This window comes from Aegilops tauschii, chromosome 5 (genome assembly GCF_002575655.3).
Source record: "Aegilops tauschii subsp. strangulata cultivar AL8/78 chromosome 5, Aet v6.0, whole genome shotgun sequence".
Classification (NCBI taxonomy): Eukaryota; Viridiplantae; Streptophyta; class Magnoliopsida; order Poales; family Poaceae; genus Aegilops; species Aegilops tauschii.
The window spans coordinates 193,622,202-193,641,099 of record NC_053039.3 but is presented as its reverse complement, the minus strand read 5'-3'; the positions used below and the strand labels follow the sequence as shown (position 1 = coordinate 193,641,099).

Here is an 18,898-nt window from a genome sequence, read left to right as displayed (position 1 = left end):
TTCTTGAATCATAGATCCAAATCAGTTTACCTGCATGAATATGAATAAAATTAGGGAAATGATATGTTTCAACGCGCTGATTATCACGCTTGCGTCCGCCACCTTGGTTACACTCCACGCGTCCCCACGTGACGTGGTGGATTTGGCACAGCAAGGCAAGAAAAAGAAAAAAGAAAAAAACTGTAACAAGACTTCTATTGCCAAAAAAAATTACACCATGAATTCCACTAAAAAAGAAAACCGTAACAACAACAAAGCCTCTATTGCAAAGGATCAGTTCTTTTGGCAGCTTAAAAAATAAGCCGCCTCCCCAACTTTTTCCGTAAGCCAGCTTCTTTTTAAGCCGCCCAAAATAAAATCTACAATTTGACCTATGTTTTGCAAAAAAAAACTGCAACATGTTGCAGAAAATTCCTGCAACACGACGTTTATTGCAATGGTAGAGGGTGACGCTCGGCCAGCAGCGCCCATAAAATTACAATCGTTTCTTAAAAAAAGAACTATAATAAATGCGCTTAGCAGGCCGATGTTTACACAGATATGTACGGAAATACAGCAACAAGTATGTGATGCGATACCGATCTCGAAGCGAACGGTCAGAGGGCATACCGAGAGCATCTGACCTTGGGCAAAGAAACGAATTTTTGGGAAAGCATCGAGAAGATAATCAAACTACAAATAGCGGTATGCAGCCATCAGAGCATAACTATTGTCATGCAATTACCAGCTCTGGATCGACAGATTCGGTAATTCTAAACCAGCCGTTACAAAAGAATAGCTGAGCCAAGCCAATTTTCATGCATGTTCTTCTATGCACAAAATGGAAAGTAAGCATGTCCAAGATACCATTGCTAACTCTCAATCATGAAAATGAACACACAGAACGAATCTACACGGCTGGAAAAACAAATCAATGCACATTTGTGTGCAATAAAACTGTTCGCAGATCTAGTGGACATCGACAATATCCTTGTTACACTCGAACAGGTTTCCTGCAACACAACAGACATGTTGCGATCACAAATCAGTTAAGGAGCATTCAGTCACAGAAGTTTCCGATAGCATACCACATACATAAACTGTAAAATCAATAGCAGGTTTAGAAACAGTCATGTATTTGAAACTACTCCCTCTGTAAAGTAATATAAGACGTTTTAGGTAACTACTTTAGTGATCTAAAACGTCTTATATTACTTTAAAGAGATGGTATTACTTAATGCTCTGGATGTAACAAATTTTTATTTTCGTTTAGACTTGTACAGACTGAGTTACAATAAAGACAAAATTTTGTTGTGAATAGTATCTAGAGAGAAACAATGTTAATATTCACTGCACAATTAATCTTTTTTTATTCTCCTGACATGTTTAAAATGAAATTTTATAGGATGCTAGATTATACTACAATCTATATGTTGTTCAAAAACAACTTTCAAAGAGGGGGAGAGGGTGTACCCTTAGCAATGTGGTTAGTATGAGTAGGCGAGGCTGTGTACGACAGACTTATAGCGAAGATCGTCGTACACTCATACAACAATCTTTCTAAAAATAGGTTCAGTCGCCTCATCGGAGCACGACCTATGTCCTATGAGGAGAGACGTTGAGCGTGGTGCTCAGCACACAGAACACTCAAGTGTTACCGCTTCCGATGTCCCACGACTCTAGACTAGTCCGAGCCTTACCAGGCCCCTCGGCTCCGATACCCGGCCTCCAGTCGAGCCTCAACTCTTAGGAAGGGGGAGAGTGACTCTCTTGAGTTTATTCAAGTAGGGAGTGAATGATTTACATGCCTATTAGGGGCCTTATATAGCCTAGGTGATGCGGAGCATCCTACGGTCATCCCCATGGACCTACCTACGTCTCCCCAAGTGCCAAGTGGACCGATGACACAAGCACGTGCAAGAGCTCTCGAGACCGAGGTGACATCTCTCCTTAGTGATATTCCGTATGATCCACATGAGACATGGCTACTACCTAAAGACGGAATGCTATGCGTGCTTAGGTACCAAGAATACTCTCCCGGAGATGCTCGTGATGATGGACAAGTCCCCAAGTACATGGACGAATGAGCATGACGAGAGGAACCGGAGAAAGGCTACAGGCCCCTGACATCCGGCCCCTGGAGATGTCAACCACAGCAGCAGCATAGCCGAAGAGCACCTACAGTCACCGAACATCCGGCCTGGCCCCGGACATCCGGCCCAGCCCCGAAAATCCGGCCCCTCCTGTACAGAGAGCAACAGGAATCGGCTCCCGCCAGCTCGGACATCCGACCCCAGTCTGCGCACAGTGAACGGGCCAAAGGCCCATGTATCCCTCCAACTCGCCCCAACTTGTACTAGCACTATATATAGACCTCTCCCCTCTCCATCTAGGGTTAGCAATGTGATAGCTCATTAGAGATAGAGCTTTGCTCATCCACTTATCCCCTACTCCTTTGGAGACCGAGACCTCCTAAGGAAAAGATCCCCCAAGTGGATTCAGGACCCCTCTTGAGGGAAGATCCCCCTAGTGGATTCAAGACCTCTTTCCTCACGGATTGGGATGAACTAGTTACCATGTATGCTCCCTTGTTGACTTTGGATCTTGTATCTCCCCTTTGTGTATGTGGATTTAGCACATGTGTGATTGGATCTCGTTGATTTGAGTGTTTTCCTCTCTTGTGTTCATCGTGTTCTTCGGGAATTCCCCTCCAAATCGTGAAAGATCGGCCATTAGGGTTCCGCCCTACATCACTAGGGGTCCTTGATAAATGACCAAGACTACCCTTCTAAAGAGGAGATGGGAGAGTAGAATTATGTAATCTTTAGTCCTTTAGCCCATGCGCCTCTCGCTAACCTGAAGGGGAGATCCCCCCCCCCCCCCCTCCCCGAATAGAAAGGCTTTTTTCGCTTGAGTTGGGCTTCTTTGCTCCTTTATCTTCTTGTTTGACTTATTTTTTGCGGGCTCTCCTTCCTTTGACTTGTTGACCATGAAGACTTGCTTGGACTTTTGTTGAGCAAGGTGATTTGCTTGGAATTTTATTGACTTGTGTTGACTGTCAATGACTTTTGTTGACCGTCTATGTGGAGTGGCATGTAGGACTTGGTTGGGGCCCTGGGGATAATTTTGGATATCACACTATATATACAAGAAAATAACAAACTTTTCATAGCTTTTTGGCGGTGCCACCATTCCTCAGTAGCAGCAGGGTAGCACCATAAGGATTGGTAGCAATATAACTTCTCTGGAAAATAGAGGTGTCCTAAAGAGCAGTTTACTAAAATAACTGCATTTTGAGTAATTTCACACCTTAACTGCCAGGGTTCCAGTACTCGTTTTTCAGTATTTGAGGTTTGGAATCTAGGCAAGAAATCATAGACATACGTTTGGCAAGAATATGTAAAAAATATTAACATCAGATCAAATCCTGAAACTTGAAGGTATTTCAAACTCATGCTCAATTATCTAATTTACCTTCTAATGACGCACTTAACAGAGAACGTGTCCTGAAGTGATATGTCCATCTAGCAATAATTGAATCTCACTGCACACTTGCTTCCCTGTGGAACAGTGAACTTTTTGGCAGTAGCCTATCAGAACAGCTGCATACCCTCAATCTTTAGTTTTGGTAAACAGCAAATTAAATGAAGAGATTGCTTGCTACAATAGTTTTTTTTTGGGGGGGGGGGGGGGGGGGGGGGGGGAGGGGATGAAATATACAAGATATTTGGGTATATACCACCTTAGAGGTTGCAGCTTTGGGTATATAGAGTTAATTGCACAAAAATACCACAATTGGGGGCTAGGTTAATGAATTGGTATCATTCTTATTTATTTTTTACAAATCAGTACCGGCTCTGAGGCAGAGTAATGCAAAGGCACTGATGGCCGGTTCATGACGTTATGACAGCAATCCTGTCTAGTGGGACCCACAGTCAGCAATGATGTGGCAGCGTATGTTGCACCGAAAGACCTAGGAGGCAGCCGAGGGCTTCCCAGAGTTCCACTACATGCGATTGGAGGGGAGGCGGGAAGTGACGAGGACCGATTCATAACCACCTTGACACCGCGAGCGCGTGAAGGTTGTCGACGGTCATCGGGGATCAACGGATCCTTGTCGCCGGCGGTAGAGCTTGACGGAATCACATACGCGGCCCTTTTCTTTTGAAATTGAGCTGGGCAAGATGCTAGTGGGGTTAAAAAGGCGGCAAGGACAGGAGGAATTGGAGAGGGAAGCCGCGGTAGCGACAGGATATTGCTCGGTTTGGTGGCGGCGATTCTGGACGGAGCCGAAGATGACGAGGCTCGCGGGCAAAATTGCGCATGCTTGAAGCTTAAGAGAGGTAGTAGGAATAAATGCAGGGTAGAAGGAGAGTTTCGGGGTGCTTTTTGAGGGCTGGCAACAAGCGCCGGGAGGCCGTCATTGGAGGAGCTCGGCATGGTAATGAACGACAAAGGCAGCATGCCGCGGCGATGCGGACGTACTCAGGGGCTGCGGAATACGCAAAGGAAGCGAAGGGGAGGCAGCAGGAAAGCTCACTGCTGGCCCGGCAAGGTGGAGATGGGAGTGCCAAGAACAGGCTCGCCCGCATACATGCGCTCTGGCGGTAGAGCGGCGAGTAGCACAGGAAGCAGATAGAGAGACGCACATCGGGCATTGAGACATGGGAGCACGTTGGTGCGAGAAACCGCTAGGTGGAGGTGGAAAGAAAGGGTTGAATGGCGTCGGTTTCATGCACACAAGGTGCTCGATGGAAAGTTTGCGGCTCAGGAGGAAGAAAGGGAGGATGGCGAGCAGGGCATTGCTCCTGCGTAAGCAATGGAGCATAGGGGAACAATGGTGATGGGGAGGGAGAGTGATGGGGTGTTCAATGCACGGTAGGAGCAGCGTTTTAGTTCCCAAACCTCTCCAACACCAATGCTTCCATGATGTAAGCTGGTTATGTGTTGGCCTCCTTTCCTGTCACGAGAGAGTGACAGGTGTATCTGCTGTGATGACGCCATGTTGCCATCCACCCAACAGTTGCAGTGTTTGATGGGGAGGAGACCCCGTCCACCATGATATACGTGGTTACACAACTCGGAATCACAATAGATATATGAGTTGTTGCTGATGGTTTCTTGTTCTCCATTTCTTGGTCAGACCTGCGGTACTTTGTCTTATAAGAAATTATCTAGCTTCTTGGGTGAGCCAATCTTTATTTGATTTGTACGAACAAGGTGGTGACGGTGCAGGCTAGCACAGTGCACAAGGTCACAAGGCCATTTGTGCCAGAACTTTCTGTGTCAAGTGTCTTCTGGGAATGGCCACGGTGATGCGAGGAAGAATCATTAGGAGTGTGATACAGAGAACAGAGGAGGGAGCAAGAAGCAGACGAGCTGGTCTGACACCAGGTTTTACATGAGAAACTCACACTTTTTCTTTGCAGCAGAAAACTAAGCCAAAATTCGCACTGCCTTTAAGATCTTGTGGAAGATCCGGTACTTTGGGAGGTATTTAAATGAACCAGATTGTATACATATATCCAACATAATTTGTGGTGATATATAACAAACTTTATAAAAGCATATAGAGCATTGCCAATGATACCTTATTTCAATTCAGGAGCATATAGAGCAGGGCAAGGTGATACGGTATGATCAGGCAAGCCACTTATGAACTCGTTAGCAGCCTGAAGACAGCCATGCAGCATTTTCTTCTCTAACCTTACAAGTCTAGTAGCAACTTCTTTCTTTGGTTCCAAACTGCCATCGGCCAGCTGGCAAACACAAAAGCAGTTCAGTAATGTAACAGAGAAATGAGGAAAATATATACACAAGAACCCACGGCTCGTTACCATTGATTCATCCTCGTCCAAAGTAGTCGGATAACCAGCCAATCTTGATTTCAGGTAGACAACAAGTTGGTCAAGTACAGCTCGCTCTGAGCATGGACTAACCTAAAGAATAGCAGTTTTAGGTGAAATGTCGCATTTTATACAAACTATCGTGCCATAATCCTATTATCAGAACATATCTTGGTTGGCAGTTTTTCTCTACATTGATAAGAAGTCACATAGATCATTGAGTATATATATATATATCCCTAGTTTCACCCATTGTAATGCAGATAAATGATGCTAGTGTCCCAGCCACCGCTCATTTCGTTTCAGTGAATATATGGTTAGTGTCAACCAGATATAATCCATTACAAAAAACCAGGTGGAAACCTTTACTTGACTAGGATCTTGAGCATGCCAAGAAAAGGCTTCAAAAGTAAAACCAATTTCCAGATTACATGTTGTGCTGTCTTCAATCTCTCGCTAAAATTTCAACCAAAGGGAAAATACGTATTTTGAATTTTTTGCAAAACCAAGCCAGTTCTCTACATCAAGGGCTTAGCCTAGCACCAGTTTAAAGACTTATAAGCACTATGCAGGTCGTGAACGGGTTGGTTACTTTAGGGAATACTACTTTGTTCAACTTGAAAATCTAAACTGAACCTTCCAAATAGAAGCCTCATATAAACCTAAGCAAACAGAAGGTGAATTCAAAGGGTTACAAACAAGAAGCCAAAAAAGCCTTGTTCTTTTGTATATATTGCAAATCTGCTGAGACCACGTGGAGTCGTATTTTTTTAAAATGTATGGTGCACGGTGTTGCATTGTTATCATGTTGCTCCTATATTTTTTTCACGATATTTGACAACATCTAAGCGGGTGTTCACTTTGCTCAGCCACGGCTAACTAAAGTAAGCCTATGTGTAAACCACCTGAGATACAAGTCAAGCTTGATATGAAATAACAGGAACTGCCCCATATAGGTCAAACACCATTCACGACAATCTAGAGATCAAATAGTAATTTATCAAATGCAATATGTTGCAACGTCAAGGATGGTAAGCCGGCTTACTGGACATGTATCACCTTCTGACGAAAGTATACATTGCATTTCATCTGGATCTGAAATGTATCCTAGTCTCAAGTATGGCAGCATTTCAGAAATAGTTTCCTTCTCTTTGCCTACACAGACCTGTGAGGCATATCAATATTCAACACATTCTACTCTCAACTAAATAGGAAAAAGGAATTGAAAGTCCCACTTGGAATTTTTGGATAGCAAGCTTTCCATTTCTTTGAGCGACCATTCTCTTCTCTTGGTATTGAGGATCTTCAGTGTTTAGGGATGCCTGTGATAATAATTTAGGCTTGGTTACAACAACCAAATAAGGACTGTAAAACAGTTTTAGAAATCCCACCTCGATTGCTATGCGATCATATGGATTGTCTTCATCAACAAAACCATAATTGAGAAGCAACCTGGAGTTTGGTTGAGGCCCACACCTGGATAATTATATATTTAAAATCATTGCATACAAGAACAGTACATGAGATCTGTCTACAACATAAATTAAAATCAGCATCCTAATTGCCAAATATAATGAATGAGGACAAGATCAATGCACTGAAGCAAACATAATACCAAACAATTATTGGTTCTCCTGCTTTGTACGGCCGATCGACCAGCAATCGAACAGAACCATCAACAGCAGTCAGCATTGCTTTGCAGTTGCTCTTGTACGTCAACAGTGGTGGGCCCAAGGGAACTAGTGCAAATCTTCGAGCTAAACTAACCTTCTGCTCTTGAGATAAGAAGTACAACAAAGTCAATGGAATGCAGTTTGGGTATGGAGAAATCACAAGCAATGCAATGTTGTTCTCACACAAAACATTAAGCAAATAAGACAGATTTAAAAAATATCTGCACTATATATGAGAAGATAATCTAGAGACAATTGAGCATTGACTGCGAAAGAACAAGATATGTAACTACAAACTTTTCTAGTGTTACGCTCAAACACTTCATCTACAGTTTGTTCACGATCGTGGTACGTGTGCCTCGCCCGATTCTACCTCCCTATTAACTTACAAACTTTTCTAGTGTTACACTCAAACACTTCATCTACTTTCATCTCCCTTCGCTAACCCAGCCACCCAGGACCCAACAGGCGCACCGTACTTTCGCTCGACCCCCTCTGTCATATCGATTCCCCATCACCACCATGTCGGCGGTCGGCGTAGTCGAACTCCGCCAAGGCGCTGCCCCGCACTGATCCCGCGTGGCCACGTACGCGACACAGCGTGGCGGAGTCAGCTCGCACCAGCGCTTCTCCCGGGTCACGCAGCACCACAACCATCGGTCATCTACCCAAAATCCGGCAACCGTCCGTGGTAACACCGTCTCCTCCTGTCCTCCAACGGACCACGGCCATACCCATGCCACCATCCACGTTGCACCGCTGTCGTCCCCATCCAGGTGGGCCACAATGTCGCCATCGAGCTCAAACTGCACACCCACATCCTCGCCAAGCCGGCGCCATCTCCGATCTCATGGGGTGCCATCTCCCAGCCCCATAGTAGGCACAGCATGTATAGGTCCAGTTACCACCATTACATTTTGATGTAGCCCACCTCAGTTACCATTGTTCCTGTGATATAGTTACCAATTACCTATGTTACCTTACCACAATGAAAATGATGTAGGTATCTACATTTCAGAGTTATCATCATGAAATTACAGTTATTGAACTCTATAATTATAATTACCACCATTGCACTGATTTTAGTTTCCCAGCTATTCAGGTTACAATTATCATCAAAGCATTGTGTAATTAACCCGTAGTTCATGTTAGAGTTGCCACCTATCTTCCGTTGATATAAATATAGATGCCCAACTTCCGTTGCAGTTACAACACCATGGCAAATGAATGTGATTATCCAGTTGCCTAGGTTTCCAGGTATCAACATGGCACCGACAGCCACCCAGTTGTTTATGGTATAGTAACCATCATAGCACTAGTATAGTACCAATCATCCAAGTTACTGTTCAAAAAAAGTTACCCATCATCCAAGTTACAATTACCAACACCGCAATTCGTCCAAATCGACCATAACGCTGAAGGGAGCGCGTCGACCCAATGCCTGCCTCTTTTCTTGAGTTTGTTAAAAGTCCTAGTCTTGAGCCCTTTAAGGATCAGTGTGTTAGCTCATTCTGCCTGCCCGTTGCTGCGTGGATGAGCGACGGATGCAAAGCACAGCCTGATCCCGAGCTCCTCACAGTACTAAGTGAACGTGGCGCTGGTGAATTGGGTGTCGTTATCAGTAATGATATGGTTGGGAACCCCGAAGCAGCACACAATTCCTATGAAGAGTTTGATCGCCGTATTCGCGGTGACCCTGGCCGACGGGCTCGACTTCAGTCCACTTGGTAAATTTGTCAATGGCGACGTAATGGTACTTGTAGCCCCCAACTGCTCGGGGCAACGGCCCCAAGATATCCAATCCCCAAACTGCGGAGGGCCATGAGAGGGGGGTGTTTTGAAAAGCCTGAGTGGGTTGACGAATCCGCTTTGCATGGAACTGACAAGGCTCGTAGCTTTGAACTAGCTCGATGGCATCCTGGAGGATGGTTGGCCAGTAGAAGCCTTGCCGGAAGGCCTTCCGACCAGCGTGCGTGACGATGCGTGGCTACCGCGCTCGCCTCCAAGGATATCCACGAGCAGGTCGCGGTCTTCTTCCTGAGAAATACACTCGTGACGATGCCGTAACTGGACTCTTTCCTTCTGGAATAGGAACAAGATTCCATTTCTTCTCCTTTGCACATGTCTACTTGGATCTCTCGAGGATGGTATATGTAACACCCTGAGTTTTGCCTCCTCATAACTTAGAGCTAATAGTGTTGTTAGGACCCTTAGTGGTGTTTGAATTTCTTTGAATTTAATTTTTTGCTTCTTAATTTGGATCTTTTGAATTTCTTCTGTTTGAAATTGAATTGGATCTTCTGCTTGCATAAGGTGCTCTATCTCTTAGGAAAAATCCTATAGCTATTCTACTCCAGTACTTCATCTCGAACTTCTACCAGTGATCATGCGATGGGAATAGCTCATAAAAATATTTTCTTACAAAAAGTATTTTTTCAAATTTAGGTTTTCAAAAAAACCCGAGTTAAGGCTTGAACTACAAGTACCTAATTTAGGTGGAATAAAAACTTTGCAAAGCTATATTTGGATCATTTTAGATTAGGACTTCCCAAAACCACCAAAATATTATTTTCAAAAGTATACTACTCCCTCCGATCCATAGTACTTGTCGTTCAAATGGATGTATCTAGCACTGAAATACGTCTAGATGAGCGACAAGTAATATGGATCAGAGGGAGTAGCATTTTTTTATCAGCTTTTTCTCAAGGCCAAAAATGGTGCTTAATACGTTAAAAATATTTTCCTGTTTCAAAAATATATGAGAAAATTTAGAGAGGCTCAGGAGACATATAGTTTCCACATATATGAGTTTCAACCCATGGTCATGACTAAAATTTTGACTAGATCTACAATTTCAGCTCTGCCAATTTCTAGGGTTTGAAACTTCTGCACAGAGAATTATCTCCAAAAATTCTCAAATAATTCATGCAGCCATAAATGTTGTCAAATATCCATCCTACCAAATTTCAGCAACCAGATCATCCATTAGCTTAGTGAAATATCTGTTTTTCCATTTCATGCAGAAACTTTTGAAAATTTTATGAAACAAAGTTACTTTGTTTTGCCTCAAATTTTTACCAGAGGTTTCTTATCCATTCATCTTCATCCAGTGCAAGTGCCAGCACTCAGCTCAGCTCAGAAATGTCCAAACACCCCTGCCTAACCTTCTGGACAATGTGTAAAACTGTAAATGCTGTCTTTTTCTCACCCTGGACCAAAGCCTTGCCACCTAGCCACCCCCAGGTCGACCCACATCAATTCCAGCACCGTGGCAACACCCTAGACATCTTATTTCTCTCCCTGGCACTCTGGACAAACCAAGTCAGACCCAACAGTGCACTAATTGGCACTGTTCAGCCCCCTGCATTGCTCCAGTGCACCCTGGCAGAAGGATCATGTCACAGCCCTCCTTGTGAACTCCCACGGGCGTTGGGCAAAGCCCCAGCTCTCCCACACCTCTTCTCTGCTCTATGGACATGGACACTCGTGTCCGAAGCTGAGAGCACACGCCGCGTGTGCCCCCAGCTGTCGATCCCTCCCTCTTCCAAAGCCATGCATCGTTCTCCTGGCACTCCCCCAAGACCCCCAGTCAAGTTTACTCTCCCCCTCTCGCTCTCATTCTCTCCCAAACACCTTGGTCGGAGCTTGAGCACGCTCCAGATTGAAGTTTTGACCCTCGAGGTCGAAACTTGCTCTCGGGCGAGCGCCGGGCCCAACTATCTTTTCCAATTAGCTCAAAATCACCCAATCAAACCTTAGAACCAAAAGCACTTTCGATTGACGTCGAAAACCTCGAATTCAAGCAGCTCGTTGCGGCCTCAGGTCGCCGTGAAATCGGGCGGTACAGACCACCATTCGACCTCCTTCCTCTTCCTATAGCTTCATCTCATCGCTAGGAATCTCATGCGACTTTTATTTTCTAGCACCGCAGCCAGAATCGAGCCATTCGTCGACAAGCTTGAGCACCACCGCTCGGGAGCGTCACCGCCGTCAGGTTCTTCGTCGCCAGCCGGCACCTCGACCTCCATCCGATGCGATGTGCTCCCTTGAGCTCGCACATATCGCCGGCGCTTCCAACGTTGGCCGGTAGCACCTGCCATCGGCCGCCGACCGAGGTCCCTGTCTCCTCCGTTCTGGCGGGAGGAGGAAGAAGAACCTACCCAGGGGCCCCGCCATTCAGCCGGCCAATAATTGATGGGTGGGCCACACCATTAAGTGGAAACGGTTTTGACTGGATCCGCCTCCCCGCGACGGAAGCGTACTCCGAAGAATGCGCCTTCGACGTCACGGTCTTTTCTCGCGTGGCCGAGCGGCTGGGCCGGACCCAGTTCACTGTGCCGCTAAGTCGCGCCCAGTGCGCACTTCTGCTGCTCCAGATCGGGCCAGTTTTGGCCCAGTTAGGTATGCCCTTTTTCTTTTTCTTTATTCCAGAGACCTTGTTCAAATCCTAGGAAATTCAAATGGAATCCAAATTTGATGCTTCAAATTCCTAGATGCTCCTAAATTCATGCTCTATCGAATGGAGTAACATGCACATTTTTTCCAGTAGGTTTTTCTGTACTGTTATATAGCAAACCTAATTTTCTTTCATATAAAGTCAACCTTTGAAAGTTCCTAGAATATGTTAAGCTTCATGCACTAGCCAACGCAACCAAAAGTCCCAACCAATGGAAAGGGCTAGTGCAACCCACATATACTGTAATAGAATAATCATTTGTACACCAAATTTGGTGATTCAAATTCCTAGCTAGTTCTAAGTTCATAACCTATTTGGTGAACATTTTTGCCATGCACTATTTCTACACCGAGAATTATTAGGCCATTTCTACATATATAGTCACATTTGCAAATCCTAGGAAAATCATTTGAACTCCAGATCCAGTGAAAGCAACTCCTAAATGTGTCTAAAATCTCAACCTATTTAATGAGTGCCTCCACTCATTTTTACAAAAGGTGTTTCTGTATAGCTCTTTAGCAAATCATTCTTCCTTTGATCCAACTTTAGTGAGTTGCCCAAAAATCCCTATAGCTCTAAAATCAGTAGGTTCACCTTGGTTATTTTTCATATAACCAGAGAAGTCCTAGAAAAGTAGAAGCAATATTTTTAGAGCACTTTTACGTTTCTGCCCTATATCGTGTTGCTTAATGTGTTAAGTTCTGGCATTAGATAACAATGTAGACGAAGGATTCCGACAAGGACCAGAAGCTTTTGAAGACTTTCCTGAGCCAGGCAAGCAACCTTTTGACCATGTTGATCACCCATATATTTTTCTCATTGAGTAGAATTATTTTCATGCATTGGAAACTATGACTAAATGCATTGCTAGTTTAGTTGATCCTACTTGCATGTTTTATGTGTTACCCTAGCTGCCGATAATACTTGTCCTTGTCAACCCGGGAAACACTTGGTGGGCATAGCTATATGCTATGGTAGTTGCTTAGCCATGCAAAATGGGTAGCAAGATGTAGGTTGGACACAAAACAAACTTACTCAAAAGTTTTATGAAAACCCTGTCGGATGACATTGGTGCCCGAGGGAGGAAGTAAATGAAGGTTTTCATAAAGGATTAGATTTAAGCATGTGACCGTCGGCCCAACATTTAGCGCAACCACGATACCCTGGTATGGGACATACATTACCTTGTTCGATACTAGTAGAGTGCCCACATTACTAGTGACGGAAGTGGACGTACTCACTCTCGATACGGAGTCGCTCTCGACATACTGAGGTGGCTTATCATGGTTTTTACTCGCATCGGGCACACCGTTGGTACCCTCAAGTGTGTGTGATATGTTGAGAACTGAGGTAGCACCTCAGAAGCCAAGGCTATGATATGATGAGAAGTGTTGGACAAGGGGTAGGTACCAATCGAGTGGACTCTCTATTAGTGTCGTCTGGGAAAAGGTAATGGTCGGGTGCTTATCTCAGGTACAAAGTGAGTTTGTACAGTGAGATGTCGTGGTAGACACGGAAGTTCCCCGATTCTTGTAGGTAAAGTGTGCAACCTCTGTAGAGTGCAAAACTATTCGAATAGCCGTTGTCCTCGGTTAAGGACGGTTGGAATGACCACGCTTAGACTATGTCCATAAAAGTTGGTGATGATGATGAGAATGGTGATGATATGAGAAAGATGATGATGATGGAAATGACGGTACGCGGTACCAAGAATTATGAGATGAGATGATCAAGTTGATGTTCAACATAAGCTATTATATCACCGTGGTTCTTCGGACCACGAGGCCTCGTTGTTTTCAAAACATAGGTCATGAGCATTTGAAAGTTAGCTTTCCGCAAACTGCTAAACATAGTGTAGAGCTTTCATTGTACTAAACCTTGCATGAATATTCTGCTATTACATATTTTGGGTTGCTTGCGAGTACATTCAAATGTACTCACCCGGCTTGTCCCTGGAAGATTAGTTCTTCGACGACGCCCCTGCGAACTAGGCCGCTTCCCCAGTCAGCTTGCCTGTAGGTTATGGCTTACTACGTGAGTTCAAGCTACCGTCGATGTTTCTGCTGCAGTATTTCTTCTGGAGTTGCCTTTATGGCTTATCTATGTAAGACTAGACCATGATGGTCATCTCTATGTAAGACTTATTCGTGTTGTAATGGATGTATGCTTGTGATATCAGTTCATTGTACTTAATGGCACACCGATCATGGGACCACTACTATTACATGAGGTGGGTTCGATCTTATAGGCCAGTGCCCTCACAGTATACTACTTGACTCTCCTATGTTGTGGGCCTATAGGTTTGAGCCCAATGACGAGCATGCAATGGAGGAGGTCAAGCACAAGAGAGCGCCTACACCATCAACGAGGGAAGCATGGAAGCGAAGAAGGAACCACGAATACGGCGGCCCAGAGCGCGAAGACGGTGCCCGGAGGCCGGTGAGGCCCGACAGTCCAACCGTATGTCTGACATGTCAGATAGCCCGACTTGGCGTTGCTCTCTAGACCATGTCAGACTTTGGGTGGGACATGGGGTTAGAACCTCCAACATGTCAGGCTATCAGGCTTAAGTTGGACTATCCGACTTTGCCTGCATGCACTAAGATGGGCCCAACCTGTGTATCTTCCTTTCCTACTTACCCTTCGTGAGTGGACCTATATATACCTCTCCCCCGCCTCAGATCTAAGGTTAGCTAAGAAATGACTAGACATTAGAGCTTAACTCATGTACCTCCCTTGTGGGATTACTCTTACATGGAGATTGCTCCCTTAGTGGAGATCAAGGCCTCTTGAGGGGAAGACTCCATAGGAGTAACAAGACCTCCACTTGTGGGAAGATTCCTCCATGGAATTCAAGACCTCCATGTCTTAGGACTTGGGGAAGAACCCTAGCATGTTACATCTCTCTCTTGTGGATGATTTGGATCAACTATTTATCCACCTTTTGTTGCAACTTATGTGTCGATTTGTGCTAGTTTTCCTTGTGATTTCCCCCGTGTTCTTCCTCAAATCCACCTCCAATTCGTGAAGATTGGGCCATCCTAATGGCTTGCCCCATATCGCATGTGATCTAATTAAAATGAAAAATATTTACAGCTAAACTGTTTAATTCATATGACACCATACATTACTCACTTGCGAAACAAATATTAAGCCCCGACTTCAAACAAATGGAAATAAATCAAATGGCGCAGGCACCATGTTGGAGAACTACAAATAAATGCTTGGCATATTACCTGCAAGTGAACCACACAAGACTGTACTGCAACAAATGCCTGCTTGAAGATCTCAAACGGGAACGCCTCAGTAGGTACATCAAAAGGGTATTGCTGCATAAAATTCACATGAGAATAAAGAACCGACGCAACAAACTCTCGTGGAAAAAAGATAAGGAGGATCAAGAAAATACCTTAAACAATGAACCTGCCATGAACCACAATGTGTCAAGCTCATTATACTCTCTTCTTATTCCCTCATCTCTAACAACAACTTCATCCTGAATCATGAGAAAATCAAAGCTGGGATGTTTATCGTCTTCTCAAATATTAATTAATCTCGAATTAAAGAAATTAGATGATAAGTCAACATTAGTAGATACAAACACTAACCCTCATGGGGCTGCCATTCAGGTAATCCAGTTCACTTTCAGTCCATAAAAGAGGTGATTCAACAGCTAGCTGCCCCCTGCCTCGCTGACGATCAAGTTCTTTAATATACGGGTACCAAAGTGAATCTCTTCCTTGCTTCTTCTCATACATGAGATACAATGCCAAGCATGCCAGCTCAGACAATTTGTTTGTTGTTAACAATTCAGCTGCATGGTAGAAAAAAACGTAGCATTACATCATTTACATGTTCTTCTCTTGGTGTCTACATGAGAGCATTATGCCATTGGGATCTGTAGTTGTTTCACTTTAGGAAAACCAATGCTATTAGGAGAAACATAACAGACATAAGCACCAAAAATTATTACTAATTCAGATAATGAGAAGACTGTGCATATCACATATGCAAAATATGTAACTTGAATAGAAGAAATATTATATCAGTTTCCAAGTGTTTCATGGTTAAACTACTTCCAGCCAAACTGTACTTATACTGTTCTTTCTCTTATACTAGTATCATGTAATTAATGTTTAAAAGCTAAAAACTCGTTGTTACAATCATAGAACAAAATAAACATCAAAAGGAATGCTACAGATAAATATGCGAATCAATTGAAGCTATTGAAGAATAGATAGGGATTATGTCCAAATTCACAACTGATAATGCTCTTTTAGCTTTATATAATCAACACCCATGTTAAGGTTGGAAATTGGAACACAAAATTTGTTCCCAAGTTCCAGCAAGGGATATATTTGCACAAATCCTACACCACAAATAGGATGTTGCATTTTCTCCACTTGTGTGTGGGAAGACAAAAAACAAATTAGGACCACCTAACTCAGAAGAGACAACTGTTACTCTTTTTGACATAGAGATGAGCTTAACCGAAAAATGTGTAAGCATGACACTGTTGAGAAAGGTAATGTTAAATATCTGAATAAAGCAGATTCACAAACTGTCGCTGCAATTGAATCATGCTTCATAAAAGCATACGTCAGTGAACTCCAGATATACTACAGGTCTACAGCACAGTTACTAACTTACAAAGAAAATTCCCCAGACCACATACGTATTGCTGGTAACAAGACTACCAAGAAACTACGTGGTATTGCAACACATAGAAGTGGAAAGAACATCTTACATAAGAAATGACCTGCACAATATTTCTACAAATTCTTTTCATATGTAACCTACTCAGGGCAGGAACGCTTTCGGCATAATACCATTGCAAATGACAAATTCATTTATTAGATTACCAAATGACAGAACTCAGCCGGTCTAGAGCCAGAGGCCAACTCACCGACCGACTCGTCGCCGAGAACCCGCTCCAGCGTGACAACGAGCGACATGGGCACCTCGAACGCCACATCCCCCGCCTGTGCAAGCAAGCAGAAAGCCGCATCAGGATCGCATGTTCACCGCCGAATCAACAACTAACCCTGCTTGCTCAGTACCTCGAGGTCCTGCCCAGCAGCGACGAAGTGTAATGGCCGGTCTTTGCCCCCGCGAGAGCACGGGACGGGGCGCTCCAGGATGGCCACCTTGCCCGGCGGCAGCCCATTCGTGAGTAGCCAGTCAGAGAACCCGCCAGCGGAGGATGCGGACGAGCACGCCGCGGGGCCGGGCGGCCCCTGGGCCCCGGAGGAGGAAAGGAGGGTGTCGGCGTGGCAGGCGTCGAGGCGGAGGCGGGAGCACGAGCGCGAGCGGGGCCGGGGGAGGCGGCGCAGGAAACAGGGGAGAAGGAGGCGATGGTGGGTGCCGGACAAGGCGGGGGAGGCCATGGGTGGCGCTCGAGATTCGGGCGACCGGTTGGTGTGGATGAGGGAAAGGCGTGACTGGGCCAGGTGGAGCCATATTCATCAAGGACAAGAGACATCGGATCCTAATTAGATTAGCCACGAAAGTGCTATTCTAAGCTCGAGCTCAGATGAGCTCGTTATCTCCATCGTGAGCTAGCACTAAGATTCGCCCCGTGCCAACAAATGCCTTTTTTTATATCCACGCATACGTATCTGTTAGAAAGGAAAGAGATTGGTGAAATAGTTGTTATATTGCTTGAGCCTCATGGGCATATATAGGAGTATAATGATCTATTTGAAGTATAAGACAAGGTAGAATAATATCCTACGCTATCCTAAGTTTCCTAATAATCAATATACTCAACATCCCCCGCAATCACAACGATAGCGACGCAGACGGTGAGACTGGAGAAGAATCCGAAGGCAAGCCGACGGACACCCCCCACAATCGTAACGGTCGACGCATCACGGAAGTCGTGACTGGAGTGGAAACCGACGAGGTTGCTCAAGCAAGGCGGTAGCCCTTTGTGCCGTTTGTTGAAGTAGCCGAGAGCGCAACTGGTGTAGTCGTGGTCGAGGTAGCCATGCGAAGAATACCGTGGTCGATGTTGAGTCGGGGTAGCCAGTGTCGAGGAAGTCATCGTGGAGCCGCGGGCGCAAGGAAGCGTCGTGTTAGTCATGGGCGCAGTGGTGTCGAAGTAGTGGTGCGCCGGGAAGAAGGCGTTGTTGACGACGCGTCGCGGCGGGTTTGCCAAGCCCGAGGACACATCGTGGACGAAGGCACGCATCAGCGTTGCCAGCACCAGGCATGCGTAGACGGACGAAGACGAAGTTGACGAAGCGCCGCTCCGGGCTTGCCAGGCCCGGGGACACATCGTGGACGAAGGCACACATTGGTGTTGCCAGCACCGGGCATGCATAGACAGGAACCTGCACGAGTTGTACGCCATGTCGAAGAAGTCGAAGGGGCCAGTAGAGAAGAACTCGACGACGATCGTGGCGTCCATCGGCGCGGGGCTGATGTCACTAACGATGGTGGAGTAGACGAAGTGGTCGGGGTAGATGACGGCGACACTGGCGACGGGCTGGTGATGGACGAAGACGAAAGGGTTGGATTGGCGGCGGTAGCTACAGGGGTAGCAGCGGTGGCGGCCGCCTAACGGCGGCGGCGGCTTGTTAGAGGCACGGCGACGATGCTCGAAGTAGGCGAGGAACCCGACAACATGATGAAGACCGGCGCGGACGGTGACATTCCACGCCGAGGAAGGCGCCGAGGTTGACGCGCGATGACGGCGAAGTGGACCGCGGGCCGCGGCGCTACGGCCCGAAGGGGGCGACGCAGCGGCGCCTGGCAGATCGGGGCAACGGTGGGAAGACCTTGGAGCGGCGGCGGGGGCCGGGGGCCGCGACACTACAGCTCGAAGGGGCGACGGAGTGCGGGTCGGTGCAACCGCGGGGACGGCCTTTGGTGATGATGGGGACCGCGTATCGTGGCACTACGGCCGAAGTGGCGATGCGCGAGTTAATGCAACCGCGAGG

The 18,898-nt window shown here is 45.7% G+C and overlaps 1 protein-coding gene across 4 annotated transcripts; it reads right to left on the bottom strand.

Annotated features, from left to right (window-relative positions):
* Positions 1-641: 641 nt before the first annotated feature.
* LOC109780822 (fructose-bisphosphate aldolase-lysine N-methyltransferase, chloroplastic) lies at positions 642-17,416 on the bottom strand. 4 transcript variants are annotated; one of them, XM_020339408.4, is made up of 13 exons: positions 17,015-17,416; positions 16,861-16,936; positions 15,563-15,768; positions 15,364-15,450; positions 15,191-15,283; positions 7,441-7,595; positions 7,217-7,301; positions 7,061-7,147; positions 6,871-6,990; positions 5,817-5,918; positions 5,570-5,738; positions 3,454-3,581; positions 642-992 (listed from the first exon to the last, which is right to left on the bottom strand). In XM_020339408.4, the coding sequence occupies exons 1-11, from the start codon at positions 17,339-17,341 to the stop codon at positions 5,571-5,573; spliced, it is 1,506 nt and encodes a 501-aa protein (XP_020194997.1). In that variant the 5' UTR covers positions 17,342-17,416; the 3' UTR covers positions 642-992; positions 3,454-3,581; position 5,570. The 4 variants fall into 4 exon arrangements, with proteins under 4 accessions (XP_020194997.1, XP_073356194.1, XP_020195005.1 ...); XM_073500093.1 differs by having other exon boundaries at positions 3,454-3,554; XM_020339416.4 differs by having other exon boundaries at positions 3,454-3,539.
* Positions 17,417-18,898: the final 1,482 nt, after the last annotated feature.

What these genes read in the sequence shown, in the direction of transcription:
- LOC109780822 (XM_020339408.4), bottom strand. Translation starts at nt 17,341, where the DNA reads ATGGCCTCCCCCGCCTTGTCCGGCACCCACCATCGCCTCCTTCTCCCC. An exon ending in TCTCGGCGACGAGTCGGTCG is followed by an intron (nt 15,769 to 16,860) that starts GTGAGTTGGCCT and finishes TCTACCATGCAG; the next exon opens with CTGAATTGTTAACAACAAAC. An exon ending in CAGAAGGTGATACATGTCCA is followed by an intron (nt 5,919 to 6,870) that starts GTAAGCCGGCTT and finishes GCTATTCTTTAG; the next exon opens with GTTAGTCCATGCTCAGAGCG.